The sequence below is a fragment of the Chelmon rostratus genome, chromosome 13 (assembly GCF_017976325.1).
Source record: "Chelmon rostratus isolate fCheRos1 chromosome 13, fCheRos1.pri, whole genome shotgun sequence".
Classification (NCBI taxonomy): domain Eukaryota; kingdom Metazoa; phylum Chordata; class Actinopteri; order Chaetodontiformes; family Chaetodontidae; genus Chelmon; species Chelmon rostratus.
Window position 1 is genome coordinate 3,763,066 of NC_055670.1, and position 23,321 is coordinate 3,786,386.

Sequence of the window (23,321 nt, forward strand, 5' to 3'; positions counted from 1 at the left end):
TAGGCAGATCACCTGAGGATGTGTTGATAAGCTTGACCTCATGTGTTCTCCACATCCAGCCGTCTCTTCCCAGGACAGCACCCAAAATATTCCGCATTCTTCTCGAAGCGACGACCGCCGCTGAGCCGCTACATAATATCTGGGAGTGCATACTTAAACTATGCTTTTTACATCCAAAGCAGTGAAAAATAAAGTCCACAAGCTTCTTATCAAGCTATGTCCTGACCGGCCTTACTACCATTTCATAATATCCGTCAACTCATTTGCAAGCAGTCGGAAGATAATAAAAGAGGGACAAATGGGTCCGGGGCTAAAGTCTTCCGTAGCGATTTCATTTTTTGACAGGTTCTCCGATCGTTCCGAGGTATTCACATTGTGAATAACATCGTAATACTGCTTCCACAAATGTCCGTGATACTTTCATGGTGAATGAACTATTTGAACAAATGTTGATGAATAAGTCAACCTTCTTCTGACAATTGATTTCGTTAAGCTTCAAGCTCCAGTACGTTTAGAATTAACACTGACACAGTGTTACAGGTAAGAACACTTATGTATATCATTTTGATAACAATGACGCCTGTCAATGTATTTTCTTGATTGTCTTGAAACAGGCAGGCCTGTAGCTATGCTTAAGCAACGCAACAATCTAACACTAAAGTCAGCCATACATTTCCGGGTGTTTTTTAAAGTCTCGTACTTTGATATCCCCTGAATAGCCTTAAAAAATGTTGATCTTTACTTTTTTATTTTAATATTTTATGTGACTTAAATTAGACCATGAGTTTCTCGCAGCCGCAAACCTTTCTCTTAATACATCCATCATGCTTGAAATATAGTATAAATCCATCATACTTTCATTAAAGAGTGCCCGGTGGAGAGACAGAGCAATTGAGATCGTCATGAAATGAAATTACATGAGGACTGGCTGAAACTAAGAAAACTGGGAAATCTATGGTCTCATAAATTGGATTAGCAAAGGCGAGACCTAAATCAATGACGTCATTTAAAATACATTCACACACAGATACCTACACATGTGCACGCGCACATAGCCTTCTCTCTCCCTCTCACACACACACAAGCGCGCGCTCACAAACTGGAGCTGCGAGTGCGTGCCCTCCTGCGGGCCGTCACAGACGGTGCTGTGCCGCGCGCGTTTAAGCGGGTTTGACACTTATCACGTGGAGCGCTGATAGGCTCTGCCTCCAAACGAGCTCAGCGGAGGGAAAGAGCGCGCGGCCGGAGAGTGCGATGTTGTGGCAGCGGAGGGAGGACGAGGCCAATTAAACAGCATCTAACAGCGAGCATATGAGTGGTGTAAGGACCGCGAGGCAGGCTGTGAATCCCTCCACCTCTCCCTGATTCGTTTCTTTTCTCCCCGGAGTGGACGGAGGGGTCTGGGACTATGGAGGACTACCACTACAAGCGCAGCCCTGCCTGGGAGGAACTGGTCAGTAAAATTCAACACTGAAGACTTTTTAATCACTCCGTTTGTTGTTCGCTACGTTTCCCCAAAGAAAAGAAAGCAGGTGGACATCTTACTTTAATGTACTCACGCGGTCGAATTCCGGCTTTGCTCTGACCTCGTCTGACACGTCGGAGTTGTTTCGTCTACTTTTAGAGCTCGTCTTCGTGTGCTGTGTTTTCCTGTCTGTTGTCGCGGTTTTTGTGTCCGCTGCTGTAAAGTCCTGACCCATCAGTAAGTGTTTAGCCTGAACATAAATGAAAATGAACGAGCATTTCCATTCCTCGGGTTTCATGGACCGTGCGTCGTGGTTACGTTTACTCTCAGAAGAAAGATGAGAGAGTACAGGAACGTCTCAGAGTCGAGGGGAGATTTTATTCAGGTTTCCCTGTGGGATCCCAGTCCTGGAGATCCATTTGATCCCTGTCGACAGAAATGAACGCAGTCGCTCACTGACACCCAGACCTGGACTCGCAGAGTAAGACTGGGATCAAATCTTGTGAAAATTGGATTTTGATGTTTTTGGTGAAACAGATCTGCTTAACCATTTGAGGCTCGTGTAGGCTGCAGTAGCCCGTGTTCCTGTATTTCACCACAGATCAACATAATGCAATAGATGTAAATAAATTGCCGTGTGAGTAACAGCCTGTAACCTGTTTGTGGACTCTATCACTTGCCTAGTATTTGATTGTGGGCGAGATGATCTCCCTCTGTTGAAGCCTTTTATTGATTGATTGGGATATTTATTTGTAGTGGTTGCCTATTTAGAACAGACCTCTTCATCATAAAAGTTGACCTAAGGTTAAAAAAAGGACATGAAAGAGCAGAGTAGTTTGATTGCACTTTATGGCTGTGGCACCGCTCAGGTGCAGTGTTGGTGTAAAGCAGCCGCTAGGGTCTGCCATGCCACGGACATGTCCACCGGTTTACGGAGTGGATGAGGCGGTCTCTAGCCTCAGTCTGGACTGGCCGTACTGACTGGAGCCGTAACCATCAGCTAGGCAGGGACTGGGGGGTGGGGGGTTATATGCTGTGGAGCCCAGCCCCACTGTGCCGCGACATGCTACATCCCCTATGCGTTTAGCAGCCCACACACAGCCCAGAAAACACAGCCTGCATCAGAGAGGCAGTGAGCGATGACTGCGAGGAGAGACGCGTCTCAGCCGCTGAACAGCTCTCGCCTGCAGGAGAGGAAGGGAGCGGCGGACCGAGCGAAGGCTAACCCCGATTGGTCTTATCCCCCCCCTCGACAGGAGCCGGAGAAAGGCCCGGCGTCCGCGGCGGGGATCCATGCCCATGTGGTGGGGGCTGTCGCCGGTTCCGGCGCTGCGGACGAGTCCTCTGACAGCGAAGCAGAGCAGGAAGGCCCGCAGAAACTGATCCGGAAAGTGTCCACCTCTGGTCAGATCAGGAGCAAGGTAAGACATCCTGTGTCCGTCTTTCTCTGACTTACTGGATATGGATGTTTGAATGAGCTGCGCTGTATTTGTCTGACCTGCAGTCAGTCTATCTACCTACTGCCGGGCCATTCAAGAGGAAGTGTGCGTGGGGTTTGTCGCCTGTAGGTCCCCGTGATGTCCGGGGTGCCAGTGAAGCACTGCTCAGTGTGGTGGTGTTCGCTGCTTTGCCATGTGGGTTTATGCAGGACAAGACTGCCAACCACTTTAGCTTGTTTCAAGATTGTTTCAAGATAACCATTCCATAACAACAAACCAAACATTTCTTTAGATTATAGATTTTCATATGCGTATATTTTTCCTCCTCTCTGTAATTTCAGTTTTTTTATGTGACAGGATATATGGTGTATACAGCCAAGTGAGAGTTAAATCAGCTTAAATAATACGTAGTGTTTCACAAATAAAACTGCTGCTTCCCTGTGTTAGACGTGAAGGACTGAGTAAGAGGATGCTGTGCTAATTCTTACCTCTGACACCTAACCTTTCTTGGCCCACTTATCTTTTACACTGTAAATGAGTGCCGTCCGCTCACACCAATGGATCCACTTAATTATTGACTGTTCCACTCCACACCCTCTACATTATTCAGCATGGGGATATATTTAGAGACCTGGGGCACAGGAATGTCTGGTCATACCCTTGTTATGCAGATTCCCCCACGAGTGAGTGTAGTGCTACCTAAAGGATATGTTGCATGGCTACAGCTAACATTATATTAATTTTAAAGTCAGGTTGACATAAATCATGACGCACACTCTGATTGCAGTAACGTACAAATCCCCCCAAAATTGGGACACTGCGTAAAATGTAAATAAAAACAGATTGAAATAATTTGCAAAAAAACAGTGCTCTGAACAAAGTGTTCCTGAGCCCATGTAGTAATCTCCTTTATCCAATCATGTGTTCACAAAGTGGTGAATCTCGCTCCATCCTGGCTTGTGAACCACTGAGCCTTTCCAGGATGCTCCTTTCATACCCAAGCATGATACTGTCACCTGTTACCAACTAACCTGTTCACCTGTGGAAGGTATCAACAGATATGTACAAAAATCAATCAAGTGAATGAGGTCAAACATGAAATATATTGTCTTTGTACTGTTTTTAATTGAGTTTATGTTGAAAGGGATTATTAAATTATGACATTCTGTTTAAATTTATGTTTTACACAGCATCCCAACTTTTGTGGAATTGTACCTATAGTGAGGTAATGCAAACTGCTTTTGCTGGCGGAGAGCCCAGATAGACCTAATCCATTGTGTCAAACTATATATGGCAGACTGCATGTCACAGTAGAATTAGTTCATACTGCTATCAAAGTGGTATAAAGCACTTCTACTGTAATTGTATCAGTGTACTTAGGGTGATGACATTGTGCCAACAAAGGTCTCACAGTTGTTGTGGTGGGTCAGTGGGTTTTTTTCTGTAAGAGTGTATGTATGCTGAGCTTTACTAATGGATCATGCAGGCACTGACTCACTGAGTGTTGTTCCACTGGGTTGTTTGCTCAGCTCTGGACTCTGTGTGTGTGTGTGTGTGCGCACACATGCATGTGTATGCTTGCTCATCACATTGTCTATACCTGTCCCTCTTAGTTCACTATCTCTGGTTCTTTGGTTGCTACAGACAACCACATCTTTCGTCCCTTATTGGCTGACTCCATGGCAATGCTGTCTGTAAAACAGCTGGTTTGGTTGAAGGGGCACGTATGCCGCAGTAGGTCTCTCCTACTATCTTCTTAGACATGCCCTCTCTGTGTTTCCATTTAGTTCCAATTCTAGAAAAATGTCAGTAAATCAAAGCAGACAAGGAGTAAGTGAGAAAAAGCCAGCAAGTGTGCAAAATTGTCCAACTTAATCATGCTTTTCAGAAAATTCTTGAAGTATCTTTTTTGCAAAAATAAGATTTTGACTGTCATTTATTAACATGGATGTCGATTACAATGAAAGCCTTAACTCCTGACAGAAGCGAACTGTAACTATGGCATGTCCTTTGTCTCTGTCTATGCAGCTGAAATCAGTATAGCCATTTGCAAACTTGTCAACCTTTGTTGGAAGCCACTTACTCATCATACTCTCTTATACTCATCATGGCAAATCAAGATATTGGCAGCCGTGAATAACTGTTGTTGTTGTTGAATGGTTGGCTGAAGCAGAGGTGAGATATTGAGTATCATTTATCCCTGCCCGATGCTCGGAAATCTCTCTCAGACAGAAAGAAATGGGGTTTGACCACCCAAAGAGGGAATGTGACACTCGATCATATGGCCATCAAATTCTGTCATTTCTCTCTTCCTACCTCATCTAGTCTACTCATCATACTGGAAAATGCGACGTAGAATGACAATCTGTTCACAGCCTCTTCTCTCCTGCCATCTCTGCCCCCTCTCAGTCTTTTCAGGGCATTCTGCTGTTGCAGATGAAGACAACTTATAAACTTGTGACTAATACTGTAGTTGTGTGATTGAAGCAATGGCATGCTGCTGCTGCTGCTGTAGATGCTGAGATGGGGTTGGGATGAGGCATTGTAGAGTATATTCATGTCCGGTCCACGTTTCCCAGGGATTGGAAGAGGTGACAGTCTGTGATTTAACATTTATTGGAGGAAAGACTGATGTTTTGGATAAATATTCTTGGGAACAGCTCTGGATGTAGTTAGTTGGAGGATATATTTTGTTTATTTAACCTTTTTTTTTATCCAGGAAGGTCTCTGAGATACATGCAGGAGAAACCTGGCCAAAGTGGCAACACAGGGTAGATTACGCAATCTCCACATTCTGACTTTTGCCAATTTCATTTGCCTTGCTCTTGTGTAATGTTTCCATATGGAAGGCACTTAAATATAACATGTACCGAAAGTCTTCCTCAAAGTTTTGTGTTTTTTGAGAAATTGTAGTCACACTTTTCTTTTTGTACTCTACCTTTAAATGTGTTGCAATGACTTTATCAGTCATACTCTCACATGCAGAAACAGTAACTGTACCTAACTATGTATCATAATCCAGTGAGGCACTGAAGATTTGTACAGTTGAGTCCTTTTCTGTCCAAAGCTGTAGCTGAATCTAATTGAGGTAATTATGTGTAAATTGCTGGCCTCAACAGCATCACTTAACATCCCCAGTACCCACTTGACACATACCCATATATGTAGTTCAGTTGCACAAAGGAGATCACAGACAGGGGAATTACCCCTTCCCAACCTCTGGATGGTAATTTTCCCATCACCACAGTGAAATTTTAGCATGTGGTGGGAGTTGGAGGAGGAAGGGTACAGAGTTACAATTACATCCAACAGAGAGGACAATATGCAAAGACAGCTACAGGAGAGTGGTGGAGGTTCAGGCAACCGAGAGGTAATGGAGAGGCAGATTGAGAGTTTTAGCACTGGTCTCTTAAAGACTTGATTGTTCTGGCTCCACAAACATTCCAGTCTTACTTAGGACTGACAAATAAATTGGTAATGGAAGTATAACAGCGTCTAACTGCATGGAATGATGCATAAGACAGTGGGATGCTCTCAGCAGCCAGTCAGCATCCACTAAAACTAAGGACAGACAAGGACGCAGGCCTCTTTATGAACTGACCAATTGCAGTCGCAGCAGTTTAGTCCGATCAGCCGTGAGCTGAATTGGCACACAGGGATAGGCTGTCTTCTGGCAAGATGAGATATCTCTGTTCATGTTCTGTATGTGTGCAAGTGTGTGTAGGTGCAAGAGCATACATGTATACACACCTATGTGTTATCAAAGGGGCCTGTGACACTCTGTGTGGTTCTGCATTAAGAAGTTGCAGTAATGGCAGGTCAGAAAGAGATAAGAGACAGGGTCTTTCTCTGAGACCTAACAGGGAGGAAGCATTGACATAAGTCTTATTTTGGATACAGAGCTCTTCAAGAACAGACATTAGACAGTTTGGGTTTATTTGCTTTCTTACTTTTCTGCTCTCATATTTGTCTTTTCAATATAAGTCTACAGCCTGCAGCCAGCTATTTTAGCTTAGCATAAAAACTGGTAGAAGGGAGAAACTGATGGTTCTGTGCTAGTTTAATCAGTACATTGATTTGTTGGACTGTCCACCAGTTGCCTGGCAACCTCACAGCGACCAGAAGACTCCAGTAAGCCACTGCCTCTGGCCAAGAAATAGTGCGGCGCCTTAAACCACACACTTCAAAATTTTCCATAATCCATAAACATCCATAAACAGAGTACAGATTTTACACCAAGCAAAGTTTTCACAGTCATTCAGAAGGATTGTTAAGAGCACCAGCAGACTCTGCAGTAGAAGCATTGGGATTAATATTCGTGTATAGAGCTGCAACAATTAGTCGATTAATCAATTCTGTCTATCAACAGAAAATTAATCTGCAACTTTTCGTATTTATCATTTTCAGTCATTTTTAAAAGACTGTTTTATATCATTGTAAACTGGGTATCTTTGTATTTTTATATTTTGGATTAAATGATTAATCAAGAAGATGATCAAAAGATTTATCAACCTTGAAAATAATATGTGGTCGCAGCACTCTTCATGTTCCCATTTCATAAAATGATTTGCTGTTTTTAACATTGGTGCAGAATGTGTTGATCCGAGGAATGGTGGTGCCCTGTGCCCTAGGCTTATCATTTTAAGAATCTTTAACTTTTGCACTTCACATGAAAACACTTATAAAGCAATTATGATAGCCAGGAAACAAGGTGGAAAGTCGTGCATTTTATCAGATTAATCCGATAGAACCCTCACTTAGGCCTAGACAAGATTGCTAATTTGTTGAGGACACAGTGCTCTGGAGCTTTGCGGTAAGAGAGAGAGGCTATACCATGAGTATGAGGGAGTCTTTTGTTGATTCTAGTTAGCCCTAGCTGAAGTACATAGATGGTCAGATCCTGCATGAAGTCGTTTGACTGACTTTTTGTCTGGGTATCGTCAAAGGCAGGATGTACTGTAGATGTGCTCTGCTCTCTTCATTTAACCTCCCATGGAACTCCTGCTCTGCTCTTATCCACCAACCACAGCTGCTGGACTCATTTGAACTGCCTGTGCCTTTGTCCATTGTATAAGCATGTGTGTGTGTGTGTGTGCTGTTTAGAGTCTGTGTGTGTCACCCTGTCAGTGGCCAGGCAGAGTGTGGGTGTAAGGTACATGGTGCTCAGGTTACTCATTTTGCTCCAGCACAGGACTCGCTCTGTGTCACACAGTTTAGCAGAAGAGAGGAGCAGTGCACAGAGGCAAGCAGAAGGACTATTTATAGATCACTTCTGGCCTACTTGGCAGCAGGAAGGAGATGAAGACAAGGAAAGGAACTATGGAGGCCGAGGAGGGACAAAATAGAAAATTGAACATCCAGCTAGAGGAAAGTCACTTCTGCTGCTCTGGCTGGACGGAGAGGTGTTAAGTTCTTCTTTGTGACCTTGTGACTCAGTCTGACAGTTTTTGTTTTCAGACACTTTGCACCAAGCCAAAACCTCTGACTAGTAAAAGCTTGACTGCCTCAATATTCAGTTGTTGTCATTCCAAACAAGGTTGTGAGGAATTTCTGTCATTTTGCTGAAACACTCTGTACACTGTTGGTGGTACCAGTGTGTTTTCGAGAAGGTAAAATATATATTGAGTCTACGTGGTAGTGTCAATGCAAGCACAGCTCATACTCTGCTGTGTAATGACTCAACTCCTCAGCTAAGAGTACAAGCACAGCAACCTACTCTCAATCAGTCATGAGGCGTTCATTAAACTGCCCCCCGCTCCTCTTCCGGTTGGATTAGCTGTCCAAGCAGCTGGTCGTCCATGTGTATGTGTTCGCTTGAGTGTGCATGTGTTTGCATGTCAAGAATGGTATTGCAAGGAAGAACCTTTAACAATGCTCTCCCTTGTGTTTCTTTAATAGCAGTTCTGGTCAAATGAGAAGCCGCTTAGGAGATCCCTGAAAGCACATCTTAACCCCCAGTATTCTCCGGTAACACGTCTAAATGAGGAGATGACTTCATCTGCAATGCTACTGAATCTCAGTCCCATTTTGATTGTAGTTGGAGGAGAGCCGCTACGTCCTTATAGGGTAGTCAGCATGAGATACTTCACCTTAATACCCCGCAGGAATTTGGTCTTCAGGCCATACCTACGGAAAGGGAAGCAGTAGCTGCATCAGAGTATTTGCAGTGTGGCCTCTTCCTGCTGTGCTTTTCCTCCATAGTCATCATTTACAGGAAGATTTTGGTTAATACAGACCCAATTTTGAATTGTAATTCTGTCGTTTTCAGCGTCCTTCTGTAAGTACAGTGGCTTTTAAAGGGAGGGGCATTCTACTTCTTTTCACTTTCTCAACTCTGGTGCAGTGTTTGCAAGCATTTTTTGATTTAATGATGAAATAATTACATCTGGGAGGTGAATGTGAAGTATATTGTGAGTACTTTCTACACTGTCACGGAGAGACTATCGTTAACAGAGTCGCAAACTCCAGCAGTAGCAGATGAGACCAACACGCATTGAATTAGTGAGAGATTTATGCAGTTTGCACACTTGCAACATTTTACAACACAATTTTACCAATGGATCAATTTAAAGCTGAGCATGATTACAAACTACTGTGGTTCTGTAGTTGTTTGTCTTTCTCATTAATTACTTTCGTGCGTATTTATGCTCTTTTAAGTGTGACTTGATGTTATGGGAAATGAGGGCATACCTTCGGTGATTTGTGGAGATTTTAAATAAAAGTTGAACGTGTATCCACAGTGAGCCTGTATTCTACAGCAGTGTTTTCTGTGTTTAAGTTGACACAGCTGGTGGGCAGGATGTCAGCTTCAGGCCTCTGTCTCTGTTTGTAATTCTTCCCTTAGAGAGCAGCCTTCCTTTGCTATAAATAGCCTCTGCATGTATGTGTGTGTGTGTGTGTGTGTGTGTGTGTGTGTGTGTCTGTGTGTGTCTGTGTGCATGTGTATGTGTGTGTGTGTGTTTGTATGTATGTGTGCCCCACCTCTCCTGTGTGCCCAGAGAGAATGATGTCCTTCCACACAGCATTTCTATCTGTGTGTGCTTGCGTGTGCTTTATCTTCTCCATGTCTCACTGTATTTGCTGCATATGCCCATTGTGTGTGTTTGTGTGTGTTGACATGTGCAAGATGATGGTGGTCATGATGATGATGATGATGATCATGATGATGATGATCATGATGATTGTGTGTGTGTGTGTGTGTGTGTGTGTGCTGCGTCTCACATGGAGAGATGGTTTGATTTGGTGTGACACACACATAGTGGTTCTATAGGAGACAGAAAGGTCTTACTTCCTTCTGAGTCTTTCTTTCCGTCATTCTTGAAGGTTTGAAAAAAATCCAGTCCATTTTATCCCTCCCATCTGTTCCCTCTTAGCCTTATCATCCCTGTCTCTCACCCGATTATATACTGCTTTTATCTTCCCATCCTCTGCCTTGCTTTCAAAATTACCATGAAATGTTCCTGGTTTGTGGAACAGTGACAATGTGAGTCTCTTTTTAGATTGTCAAACTTGCATGGTGGAATACATATTTGTGTTTAGTTGAGTTCCAACAGATGGCCAAAGATGCAAAAGCAGTCAACGGCATAACGTATGTTCTTTCTCCCTCCTCTGTCTCTCTTTCTTTCTTTCCGTCTACATCCGTCCTTCTTTTTCTCTCTGGCCCAGGGGAAGGGGTTGAGTGAGGGTGATGTGTGTATGTAGCTCTTGAGAGAAATGAGGGGTGGTGTGTGTGTAATGGGTCTCCGTTCGTCTCCACTTCTTGGCCTATCCCTTGTCTCCCATGCATAAAATTGGTGCTCAGATTCACACATACACACGCATACACAGTACACACTATTTATCTTGACCGTTTCCTGTAGATAAATTCACGATGAGGCTCTGAGCGAGATGCAGACTGTGAGAGAGACTGAAGCTTTGTGTCATTTTCTGATGCAACCTTTCACTGATGTGAGGCCCCATTAGGCAGCCATTTATTTTTATTATATCTTCTCTCCCTCCAGACAAGTATAAAGGAGGGATTGTTGCTGAAACAGACCAGCTCATTCCAGAGGTGGAAAAAACGCTATTTCAAACTGAGAGGCAGAACTCTCTATTACGCCAAAGATGCCAAGGTAAGCCCATGCAACACACTCACTCTCAAGCCTTCTGTCTATAAACTCACTTTGTTAGGATAAAAAAGCTCAAGCTGTCAAACTATTGGTGTTGATCTTCAATGTCTCCCCTCTAATCACACAAATGACTTTCTCTGGTGTCTGGAGACGAAGCTTTCCTGGCTTTTTATTCCTACTTTTTGCAAAATACACTTACCCACCTTCTTTCAGAGAGTCAGATGAGATTGATGCTACTCTCCTGTCTGTGTGGTAAATATGTTGCCAGAGCCAGCAGCTGGTTAGCTTTCTAAGCACAAAGACTGGAAACAAGGAAAAACAGCTTGTCTGTCCAAAGGTGGCAAAATCCACCTTCCAGCCAGGGGTGCAGAGTCAGGCTCTCTGATTCCCCTGTTTCCAGTCTTTATGCTAAACTAACTTAAGCTAAGATAACCCACTGCAATAGCCTCATATGTTTTCTTATTTAATCCAATTACTGCATGCTAGCTCACTCTTACAGCCTGTTACTCTCTGAAACTGGCTTGATCATTTCCTGATTAAATATGATTGGATCCTTTATTCTCTTCCTTTGAAAACTGATTTATCATCTTTGTATTTGTTTTCCTTTTGACGCCACCTTAGCTTTACCTTCACCTGTGTTTTATTTCAAGTACATTTTGTTTTGAACTTTTGAACTTGCTGTTGTTGACGTCTCTTTCCCCCTTTGCTTCTAACCTAACCTCCCTGGTCTGGACCGTGTGTGTGTGCCTGTGTGTATGCGTGTGTTCTGCACACACACTAGTCTGGCAGTGCCCTGGCACGCTGGCAGGAGCGGGCGCTGCGCAGGGTGTCCAGAAGTCGCGTATGCTGGCGAGTTCTGTCCATGTGCTGGACGGGCGCACAACGCTCCCCCCCACCTCTGGGTGCCAGCGGATCTGAGGAAGGCCTAGTGAGAATTCGGGTCAGCACAGCACAGTCAGGGGCCAGACCACCGCAACAGCTTAACCATTCCCTACCTAGCCACTCACCTATACATGATAGTGCTGCATTCATGCCATATGGCACGAGTGATGCAAAATGACATGACAGAGGCTGTTATTCTGATGGTGGGGAAGCCAGTTTGTGGATGAGCTGAGGAAATTAAGCTCTCTCAACAAATTCCACACATCCCACCTATTTGGAGGAGCTGGACAATTGTTGCAAGTCCAGGACTTTGTTGTTACCCTATGACATGAATGCACAATATGTAATGTGGGGATGATCCGAGGTAGGGCAGCAAAACACATGTGGACAGACTGTAAAGCCACGCCTGAATCAGTTTATCTTGTGAAACTAACTCATCCTGTGGCTTTTACTGTTTTACACTGTGTGTTGCTTGACCTTCCCTGCAGCTTAAAGTCTCTTGATGACCATGCTGGAAGAATTTAAAAAAATGAAGTAATATAAATACTTTGTGTTCGTGGTAGCTTGTCATGGTGAGGATTAGTATTTATTACTGGAACCATATAAATGGGTTCTCCCTGTCATGGCCAGACAGTGATGTTTGCCTCTATAGATAAGTGCCCATTCCCTACATGTCCATCCACCCTGTTGTCTCCAGGGTGGCCTGGCTGGCTGTGCTGTCCTGTGTTTAGGAAGCCTCACCTCCTCATGGATCCATCAGACAGGCTACATCTCAGCACTGTAGTTGACCTAGAAGTTGCTCTCCTTTGCTCCATGATATGAACACAAAAAGCAGCCAGTTAAAGATGACCATGGATTCTGCTTCCAAGCTGTTTAAACTGGCAGTAGAAACAGTAAAACAACTGGTAAGAGCCACATAGCCTGGTGTAAAAATGAAGGATAAGAGAGATTGGAGGAGGTAGGAATGGATGCTTATTGCTGAGATGTAGCCACTGAGCTAAGCTCTGGATCTATGGGTAACAGAGGGTCTGGATGCTTGCCTTTGTCCATTCACTTGTCAGCTTTCATTGCAGCTTCCCTCAAGACAGTTGAGTGAGTGTGCCCACACATATACAAGTGTGTGTGTCTGTTTGTGTTGGGCTGATGGAATGGTGAGTGAGAGAGAGAGAGAAGGAGGTGGAGTGTGTCAAAATAACTGTAGAAAGTAATCACACACATACTGAGCATATGTACATGCGATGCAGTGGTATATTAGCCAAGAGCACTGCAGTGGGGCAGCATTTGTGTTGGCATGCCATTCATACTCAGGCCCTGTTGGCCAGTGCTTCATACACGCATTCACATGCACTTGTAGGCATATGTGGAAGTGCTGAGACACATGCTCCCTCACACACACACACACACACACACACACACACAGGCAGGCAGGCAGTAAGCGCTGGCTGGTGTCCCTCTCCAGCCAGACCCGGGGAGAGCGTAGTTAACTGGGCATTCCCTCTGACAGCTGCAGGAGCTCAGTCCTCCCACACACACAAACACACGCAGTCAGAGGGCATTCCTTTGACGGCATCAGATTTTGGCCTGCGGCCCTTTAAAAGCTCAGCTGCGTGCCTTACGCATCACAGCTCTGTTAGGATATCATGTTCCTGTGCATAGGTGCTGGCTCTCCTCTCTGTCTGTCTGCTGGCTATATTGTATAGAGTTGGCTCCAGCTCCTTATTCAATAACATTCGCTGTCCTGTTCTTTGCACTAGTCTCATTTAGGTACAGAGTCAAAACAAAGGAAACTCAAGAGGGAAATCCTCACTGCAGTGTAGGTTTATAATGTAGCTGTGTTGTGGTGAAGTGCATTTCCTGGCAGATGGAACAAACTGAGTTATCTTTCAGAGGGCCAGACAAATTGGACTCATTGTTCTGGAGCAGAACATTTCTGAGCCATCAGTTTTTCCTGCACTCTGTGTGTTAACCCCTTCAGACCCATCCACTGCAACAGAAATCAAATATTAATTGATTGCAGCCAGTGAAAATGCACTTTTTAAAAATGTGACTTAAGCCTGGCAACTAAATAGGCTGAATTAACTAATGAATGTCAAGATTTGATTTATAAGTTGCCCAGTGACAGAGTGACATTTACCATATTAAAAGTTAATTTGAAGATTTTTTTCAATATCAAGAACACAGGCTTACTAACAATTTGTAATGTCCATCCAATCCTAAAACATGTTATCACAACTAATAGTAATTTACGATGGTATCAGTTTCATTTCTAAGTTATTAAGTCGTGGTCATAATGTTTCACTTTTTTCTGTTGCTGCAGAGGATTCTAAATGAAGAAATTAAGCCATTCCAGAAATGTAGGGCTTGATTTAGTGGATGAAGAGGAGAACTCTGTTAGGACACAAACTGTGACGTAATTGAATTTCAAATGAAATATAACTATTTTAAGAGAGTCAGAGGTGAGGTATCAGACATGCATATTTTCAGTTGATAATTTGATGTAGCCTCATTTCAACATGCGAAATGGGTAACAAAAAGCTGGATTTTTTTGTCTTAGTGGAAACTTTTAGGTCTGAAGGGGTTAATAACTTGTCTTTCAGGATAACAGTGCTTTTTATGAGGTGATTATTTTCCATATCACCATCATAAAAATAGCATGCCATATGGTCTACCAAGGTTAGAGTTCTTTAACCATAACATAATACCCATCATCACATGTGTGATGAGCTGCTGTTTCCTTTATTTTAACTACACCATGCAATTCCTCGAGCTTCCCTGACATCGTCTCATTTTCAGTAAATGAAAGGATATATATCACATTCACTTAGTGCCATTTTCCAGCCTTAAGGAGTATTTAGGAAGTCGTGTATTATCTGAAGCCTGCAGCTCCTGATAATAGACCAAAAATAGATGTAACTGCAGAGTTAAAGAGTCTTAGATTGTTGATTACATATTTGATATCAGGATAATGATTTTGGTCATTTTAAATGCTGCCCTCTCATGGCTTTCATGACTCTTGCAGTAGCTCCTATTTTATGCTGAGAAGATTTATCTGTTCATTTTAGGCCAGCTTTTGTGTGGTCATGACGAGACATTTGTCTCACAGCCAGTCGCAGTTCTCTGCATAGTGTAGTCTAAGTTACAATAAGCTAAGTTCAAGTCAGCGTAGAAAATACTGTACCAAGGCTCATTCTCTCGTTCTTTTTTGTGCCTTCTATCTCTCTGTGGGACTTCCCTCTTTTCTCTCCCCACACCTCCTCTTTTCTGCAGTCCCTTATCTTTGACGAGGTGGACCTGTCAGATGCCAGCGTTGCAGAGTCCAGCACAAAGAATGTCAACAACAGCTTCACAGTGAGTGCATCTTGCAGTCTTAGCAGACACACACACACAGGCACACACGCACACACTCACACACACACACACACACACAGGCTGGATTTCGGTGGAGAGATCACAGGCAAAGACACGTGTTGAGCAGTGAGACTGAGTGTGTCACAGTGTGTCACCGGTGAGTGTAGAACCACATGAAATTCAGGTATGCACTCCAGATCTCCATATTGCTGTGGTTCAATGCTGTGATAATGAGAATATATTCAGATTCATGGACATTATGAAGATGAGACTTTTTTCTTTATTTTTGTTTGTTTCTCTTGATTTAAGAGTTTTGGGTTTGGATGACTGGCATGGTGTAGTTTCTGAAGCAACACAAATGGCTTCTTGATCTAATGAAATGATTGTTCGTTGGCCTGAGGGATGTCTAACAATGAGATCATAGTTGAAGTCATGGATTTGTTTTCTGCTTGAAGCTTAAAAGAATGCCCAACACTTTGGGAAATCCACTCATTTTTTTGTGGTGGAGTAGGATGAAAAGATCAGTACCAGTCATATCAGGCTGTTTAATATGAAGTCAAGGCCTGCAGCCAGTTAGCTTTTACCGAAAACAAGGCTAAAAAGCAAGCCTGGCTCTGTCCGAAGGTAGCAAAATATGACTCCCAGCACAGCTAAAGCTCGCTAAAACAGTATATCTGGTTTCTTTAATTTGTACAACGTACCAACAATTTCTCGACCAGTACCAGTTGCCAGGCAACCAGCAGTGAAACCGGGGCCACGAGATAGTACAGCACATTTTGCTGCCTTTGGACCAAGCCTGACATGTTGTGTCCCTGTTTCCAGTCTTTATGCTAAGATAATCGAACCAGCTGCTAAATGTAGCTTCACTGATATCAGTCTTTTCAATTAACTCTTGGTTGGAGAGTGAATAACTGTATTTCACAAAATGTCGAACTATTCCTATAAGGACCATAATCAAAATTTCCCCCTTATTTGTGATACTTAGATATTTACAGTTGCATGCCATGGTCTCAGTTCAAAGTCATTCAGACAACCCTGAAGCTGATTCAGTGTCTTGCTTAACTTCATCTCTGATTGGAAGTTCTAAGCACTAAACAAAGATCCTGACATGATTCAAGGTCATTTGACCACGTTTAATGAAAATTCATAGTTGTCCCACTGAGTTCCATTAATTATATATTCACTGCAGGTAATTGTATTTTTTAATGAACACTAAACATTCAGTGACAGCGCACAGCACTCACAGCCGGAGATCCATCAGGATTTACAGGAAAGCAGGTTTTGCCCTTCAAGGATAATGATTCAGCCAACATATTGCACACCTGAAAATATCAGTCCTAGTTATTTTCAGATGATATTTTGATACATTTCCCAGCACTACTCCTTATGTTTTTGTCACATGCTGCGCATCATGGCACATTGGGAGAAAACAAGTGACGTTGCGCTGAATTGGAGGCCGGATGTTGGAGAAAAGAATGAGCAGCTGAGCTGGATGAGCATGTGGGAGGTGGAGGGAGATGAACACGACTATCATGAGCAAAGGGGATGAAAACAGATAGTAGTGCCCTGTCCTTTCTATAAATGTCTCTCCTCTCCCCGGGTGTTGCTATAATAAGAAACAAGGAGGAGGAGGATGTAGGCAGGAGAGCAGTGCCCAGAGTAGAGTGTGCAGCTATTTTTAGCAATGTCTTGAAACGCTTGACTGAGTGCCTGGGATGCCTTAATGTCTGCCATATTCATAAATAAGATTACGTGTGCCTGCTGCATGTGTGCGCAGCATGTGTGTATAGTCATGACCGTGTGTGTTTACTGCCGCTGTAATAAGCATACTGTAATAAAGGCTTGGAGATGGGCTCAACATGCCACATGAGCATCAGCGCCAATAATATGGTGAGAGGAAGGAGAGAGAAGGGGGAATGTGGAAGGAGGAAAGGGAGAAGGAAGGGAGTGAGACAAAGAATGACTTAAGGGGAGGCAAAGATACAAAAAGGGAAGTGAGCATAATATACCGTAGAGAAATCTATGTACAAACAGAGGTGAAAAAAAATGAAGAGCATGTTAAATTAGTGATGGATGCGGAGTGACTGCAGAGCGGTTTAAGATGGCGAAGGCAAAGACGCGTCAAGGTAGTGCAGTAGAGGAAATCCTGGAGTGATGTCACACCGAAGCTAGCTGCACTCGCTCACATACTCCCTGGGGACAAGAGAAGGAGAGGGATAGAGCGAGGTCGAGGCACAGGCGAGCACTGAGAAGTGGGAGAGGAAACTCGCATACAGAGGAAGAGGGAGAGTGGGAAGGAGATGAGGACACACAGAACAGACGTGACTCACTGAGAAGGAGCACTGAAACATAAAACCAAAGGTAACGTGATGTGCTGAATGGTATCTCACCTGCAGCGCCTGCATGCTCATTCAAATCTCTGTCATGCAATAACACGGTCACGCACTCCGAGAGGAGGAGACCAGGCTTCATCAGACAGGTTGTGTGACCACGACTGACAGAGAGAGGGAGGGAGACAGACCACTGCAGAGGATGCATTGCGGGGCTTCGCTCTAATCACCAGTTTCTGACTGTGTGTCTGTCTGTCTGGTCTCCTGTTGTTATCTGTCTGTCTGTGTCGGTCGGTCCTCTGATGATAAGTGATGCTGCTGGCGTCCTCTGTGCAGGTTGGTGCTACTTGGTTGGATGGTTTGGACGAGTGATTGACTCATGCCAGTGCTAAGATGTTCGGAGGTTTCTGCTCGTCCGTGTGGGAGCTCTGCAGATGTCTGCTCAGTGTGTGTAATGTGTATGTTTGTGCTTTCACATGGGGGGACCAAAGACGCGCTTGTGTCCAAGGGGGAAATTGGACAAGCTACACAGTCAGTAGAATCAAATAACACTGGCGATTGGTGGGAACAATTTCACTCTCACTGCTTTTCTGCCGTGCATTTCATTGCTATAAATTCTTCACCAGCAACTAGTTTATTTAACAGCGACAATAAAGATATATATTTTTAAATAGGAATAAGAAATGCAACATATTCTTACCATTTCAGGGGATAAAAAACTTGGATAAAACAGAATCAGGACAAAACCTGCTGGCGGTGTGGATGTGCAGATGTCTGTGTGTGCATGTCGTTTTCCAGGATATGCATTGACACACCGGTGTAAAAATTTGTTTGTGTGCGTACATGTGTTCATGTTTAAGCGGTGTAAAACGTATGTGACCAGCTGATCCATTCCGTGCTCACGTGTTGTTGTTTAAGCCATAGTTTCGCTGGCATGTAGAAAGGGTGTGTGTGTGTGTGTGTGTGTGTGAATATACGATGAGGCAGAGTCGCTGTAGTGCAGAGAGGGAGCACCTTGAAGTCCACGTGAGGGAGAGCTCAGCCCAACCCAGACCGTAAACTCATTACAGACTCTGCAGGGACGCACCGCCTCTCACTGACTCACTCATGGTTATTGGATTGCCTCGCTTATTACTGTCCACTTTAAATCCATGAAATGAATCTCAAAGAAATTCAGATCCGCTTTGAATTGTGCATTGCTTCAGCGGTACATCAGTGCTCTGATTTGTTTTGTGGTTAGTATCAGTACTGTACGCGAAGCTGCAAATGGTAACTGCACAAACGTGCACCTGTGTGTTGTAGGAAGTGAGCAGCTGTGACGGTTCTGTAGCACCTCCTCTGCTATTGTGCTGCAGGTCCCAGTAGATACAGGATCTGTGCACCGCTGTCACCAATCCTGTGTGTGTGTGTGTATGTGTAAACAGTGATGGGTGTCCCTCATTATCAGTTCATCTTTGGTGGTTGCTTCTCTACCAAAAATAACAACTAATGAGGCTTATGATTACAAGTTCTCATCATTTAGAGATGCTGTCGTCAGTTGTCATTGCACAAAAACACACACACGTCTAATTTATTCAGCTCTGAAGGTCAATTATCAAGAGAGGTTTTCCACACTTGAGGGATGCTTTGAGCCATTTTTGGAAACAGCCGTTCCTGTTTCCCCTGGCAACCAATCTTATCACTACCCCATTCCAGACACAAGACACACGCTTGCAAAGATGCACACACACCGACACAGTACACCAGAGAGACAGAGAGACAGGATGATCTATGTCCAAAGGGATCAATTTTCTCATGTGCATGCACATACACACATCAATGGACAAATGGCACACAGGCACACACACACACGCACACACACACACACACACACACACACACACACACACACACAAGTCCCTGAGGAAACTTCCTCGCAAACACATTCAGCAATTTAGGAGCTGTTGTTTCCACTTACATTAAACAATGAGGAGGAATGCTAGTGTGGTTAGCTTACATTATGAAGGAAGGGACAAAAGTCACACTCAAGCATATTTTGCTGAGACATGAATTGACATGATTTTTATTGTGTCCTTTTTTCCTGAACATGCAGTTCAGTACTCAGACATATTTCGATATTGATCAGAGGTCTTGATTACAAGAGTGATTAAGGTGATTGATCAGGGAACTGGTTGACAGGTCATTGTTCAAACTCAAGATGCTATCCACCTAAAGGCCATACAGATATATATTTTATGAAATGTTAATAAGTGATCAGCAAATAACTTAAAATTTAAATAAAAAAATAAATTGCATACATAAACAGCAGTGTCTCCACTGGCAATCACTGTCAGCATTCTGTAATTGACTGTTGAACTTAGTGCTTTGAACATAGTGCTTAAGCTGTATTGTGGTTCCATACTTCCATACTGTCTTTTTGGGATATTTCCTAATATAAAATGATATAAAACAATACCAAAAAGATTGCAAGTGACTTTTGCCCTTTTAATCTGTTTGCTCTCGCTCAAGTGCAATCAGTAATATGTCATTGTGGGAAAAAATGCTGCCTCAATTAAGCATTTAGCAAAACTTGTGCTCTGCATTCTTGCCATAGGGTTTCCCACAGAGACACCTCTGTCAGTCTCACAAGCTCTTAGCAGAGAGGAAGGTTTTGAAAGGACAGAAGGCACAGCGAACAGACTCTGAGACTGTCGTGTTAAAGTACATATTTTCTCTATCAGGTTCTTTTGCTGCAGCTAGTCACATACTTTATTTGGGAAAAAACAATGCTTGACAATTAGCAAATGTAGTTTTTGAAGGTTTGTGTATTTTCCCCAATGGCTGATGAAGGACAACTGTCACATGAGGCTAACGTTAGCTTATGGCTTGTAAAACACCACTTTTTACATTCAAAACATGTGATCAGAGCCTTGGACCAAAGCTTGAACCAGAATCAGTCGATTCAGTGAAATTGTCACAATCAGTGCATTTGCTCATGAAGGAAACATGCCTTCATTTGTTTAACTAGTAACCTTTGACACAAGAAACTGTGTCCTTGGCCACGTGCAAAGGGTCTTGCTGGCCTTAGAGGAAGCCAGTGAATTAGCTGTGTCACACCATCCAGCTTCATATAGCCCTTTTGTTGTATGTGCCTTCACACATCCACATGCATGGTTGGGTGATGGGCCAGTCAAATACTGTGTATGTTCTGTCTGGGGAATATTGTGTCTAGCTGTCACAGAGTTTCCTCAACTTGCAGCTGTCACAACACTTTCTGCCTCTTAGCATTTTTCTGCCACTGACACTGGTGCATCTTTATAGGAAAGTTTCCACTGAAAATGACTGAGATCTTGCTGCTTCTTGCATCTTTGTAGCTGGATGTGTGGATGAACTGTGGACAGAAGTCAACCCATCTATACACCCACCTATATTGCCTATGCTGTGTTATATACAGTATATTAACCCGACTATATCAAAAGGCAACAAGTCAGAAGAGGTCCAAAAAAAATAAGCTTTCACAAAGTTGACACATGTATTTTAACAAGTAAGACATTTCTTTAAAGATAATCAATTTAACAATGATCTATTGTCTATTTCATAATGTATTATTATAATTATTATTATTATGTATTTAATAATGTAGATATGTCAGGTTCTACCAGACCTTTTTTTGTTAGCAACATGTGGCTGTAAATGTGGAAAGAAAGAAAAGGACTGCTACTGCAAATGTATCAACTTACTCATGCACATTACACACAATGCACACACACATGCACTGATGTGGATGTTTGTTGTGGAACGCCCATAGCAGCTGAATGTATGGCTTCAAATTATGGTGAATAGTTGGTCTGAAATGGTCTGTCGAAATTTCAATGAGGGCTTGGTGGGAGAACAAGAAACACAGCAAACTGTGTGCAACACATAGAGATACTGACAATAACAGACCAGAAAATGGAAAATACATTAACCCTCTGGTTGTCACATTTTCACTGAATGCAAATTCATCCCATCCAAAAGTATTCAACACTGGTATTCAGCACAGTAAGTTCAGCACTTAAATTTGTGCTCTGTTGCTACCCAGACTTGCAGGATCTTAGACAGTCCCGCATCAGATGTGAATTAGCGGGACTGGAGCAGGGCTCATTTACATTGGTTCTCTACATAAAAAAAAGGAGTCTGAAGACTTACAGGATATTTGGTAGGTTCAGTAAAATTCCTCACAGTGTTAAAATCGATTACATGTTTGTAATTTGTTGGCAGTAGTGTCATGTTGAGACAGTCCACCCAAATACACAACATCAACAAGCTCTGTCAAGCTTCTTCAACTTCAGAGGACATTGAAAAGAGAACATCTGTCTTTTAAGTGCAAGACTGTAATTAATCATAAATAGCATTCCTCCCCAAGGGCAAGAAATATCAGCATAAGTGCTAGTACATGAATATTGATTCACGGGATATTGCCCACACTGCACGCATGCGCGCACGTGTGTGTGCTCGTGTGTGTGAACCATGCCAACATTCAGCCTCACTTTTCTGTCTAAGGTGAAAAGCGATAACATAAGGACACGGAGAGAAAGAAAGAGATGGAGAGAAAGATGAGAGATGAGGGAACATAAATAAGTGATGGGGTGTTGAAAGGGTGCTGTATGTCTGTAGGGTTATCTACAGGGAGACTATCCTTTAAACACACTCACACAGAGAGAGAGGACGAGGGGGCGGAGGCAGTGGGGGAGAGAGGCTCTTAGCCTTTACCGAGGCGCTTCGCCTGTCAGCACATATCTGCCTCAAAGCAACATGAAGAGCTAAGAGCGAGAGAAAGAGGGCCGAGAGGAAAAAATGCTGGAGTGAAGGAAAAGACTAACTCCTGAAGGTGTTATGGGATGAGTGAGCCAGAGTTAATGAGAGAGAGAGAGAGAGAGAGTGAGAGAGGGAAATAAAGAAAGAGGGAGGGGGCTTCTCATCCTTTCTCTCCCTTAAAGCCGGAGCCAAGCTCTCTCTCTCCTCTCAGTGGCACCGCAGGCTGAAGAAAGCGCTGAAAAATTTCTCTCTCTCTTATTAGCAACACTATCTGTCTCAGTCACTCACCCGTACGCACATCCCTCACTCTCCCTCCAGGTGATCACTCCGTTCCGTAGGCTCATCCTCTGTGCCGAGAACAGGAAAGAGATGGAGGACTGGATCAGTTCGCTGAAGTCCGTCCAGTCCAGAGAGCATTACGAGGTAAGAATCCCTTTCCAAATCAGCACATAGACAGATCCATGCCAGTTTCTGTGTGTGGTGGGGAGGGGACGAGGACACTGAGCAGAGAGATAGGGAGTGTTAAGAGATAGCGCTGCAGGAACAATAGATCTCGGTTTAGGTGTATCTGCTTTTAGAGATTTTGAGAGTGATCTTGCTGTTTATACCAAATATTATCTACCCAAGGATTTACCTTACCTCCAGTTATGTATCCTGAGACTAGTGATGAGCCCAGATGAGAGTGTAAAGTGTAGTGGGAATAAGAGTTGCATGTTGTGTGGCATGATATGCAGTACCCTGAAGGCAATGGGAGATCTAGGAAGTTGTTAAATCAGAAGCAAAACACATATGTTCAAATTCAGAGGCCCAAAGAACCAGTGAACACACCTGAGCATGCAAGAACACACATGCACACTCGCAGTTGTCCAACTCTACACTCAGATACAGTAAAGAAGATACACACACAGTATAATTCGTATCAAAAGTATGTGTTGTGTACATGGATAGTCAGATACAAAACCCAGACACATGC

The 23,321-nt window shown here is 43.4% G+C and overlaps 2 protein-coding genes across 2 annotated transcripts in view; one reads left to right on the forward strand and one right to left on the reverse strand.

The window, feature by feature from the left end:
- vwa8 (von Willebrand factor A domain containing 8) overlaps window positions 1-229 on the reverse strand; it is a 70,837-nt gene extending 70,608 nt beyond the window's left edge. Inside the window, exon 1 of the mRNA XM_041951260.1 lies at window positions 13-229. Within this exon, the coding sequence (XP_041807194.1) occupies window positions 13-151 (139 nt within the window). The 5' untranslated portion in view covers window positions 152-229. The remainder of the gene's footprint in view (window positions 1-12) is intronic.
- A 1,020-nt stretch (window positions 230-1,249) lies between these two features.
- Window positions 1,250-23,321, forward strand: part of dgkh (diacylglycerol kinase, eta) — a 49,449-nt gene continuing 27,377 nt past the window's right edge. Inside the window, exons 1-5 of the mRNA XM_041950723.1 lie at window positions 1,250-1,453; window positions 2,722-2,886; window positions 10,905-11,015; window positions 15,162-15,242; window positions 22,667-22,771. Of these exons, the coding sequence (XP_041806657.1) occupies window positions 1,409-1,453; window positions 2,722-2,886; window positions 10,905-11,015; window positions 15,162-15,242; window positions 22,667-22,771 (507 nt within the window). The 5' untranslated portion in view covers window positions 1,250-1,408. The remainder of the gene's footprint in view (window positions 1,454-2,721; window positions 2,887-10,904; window positions 11,016-15,161; window positions 15,243-22,666; window positions 22,772-23,321) is intronic.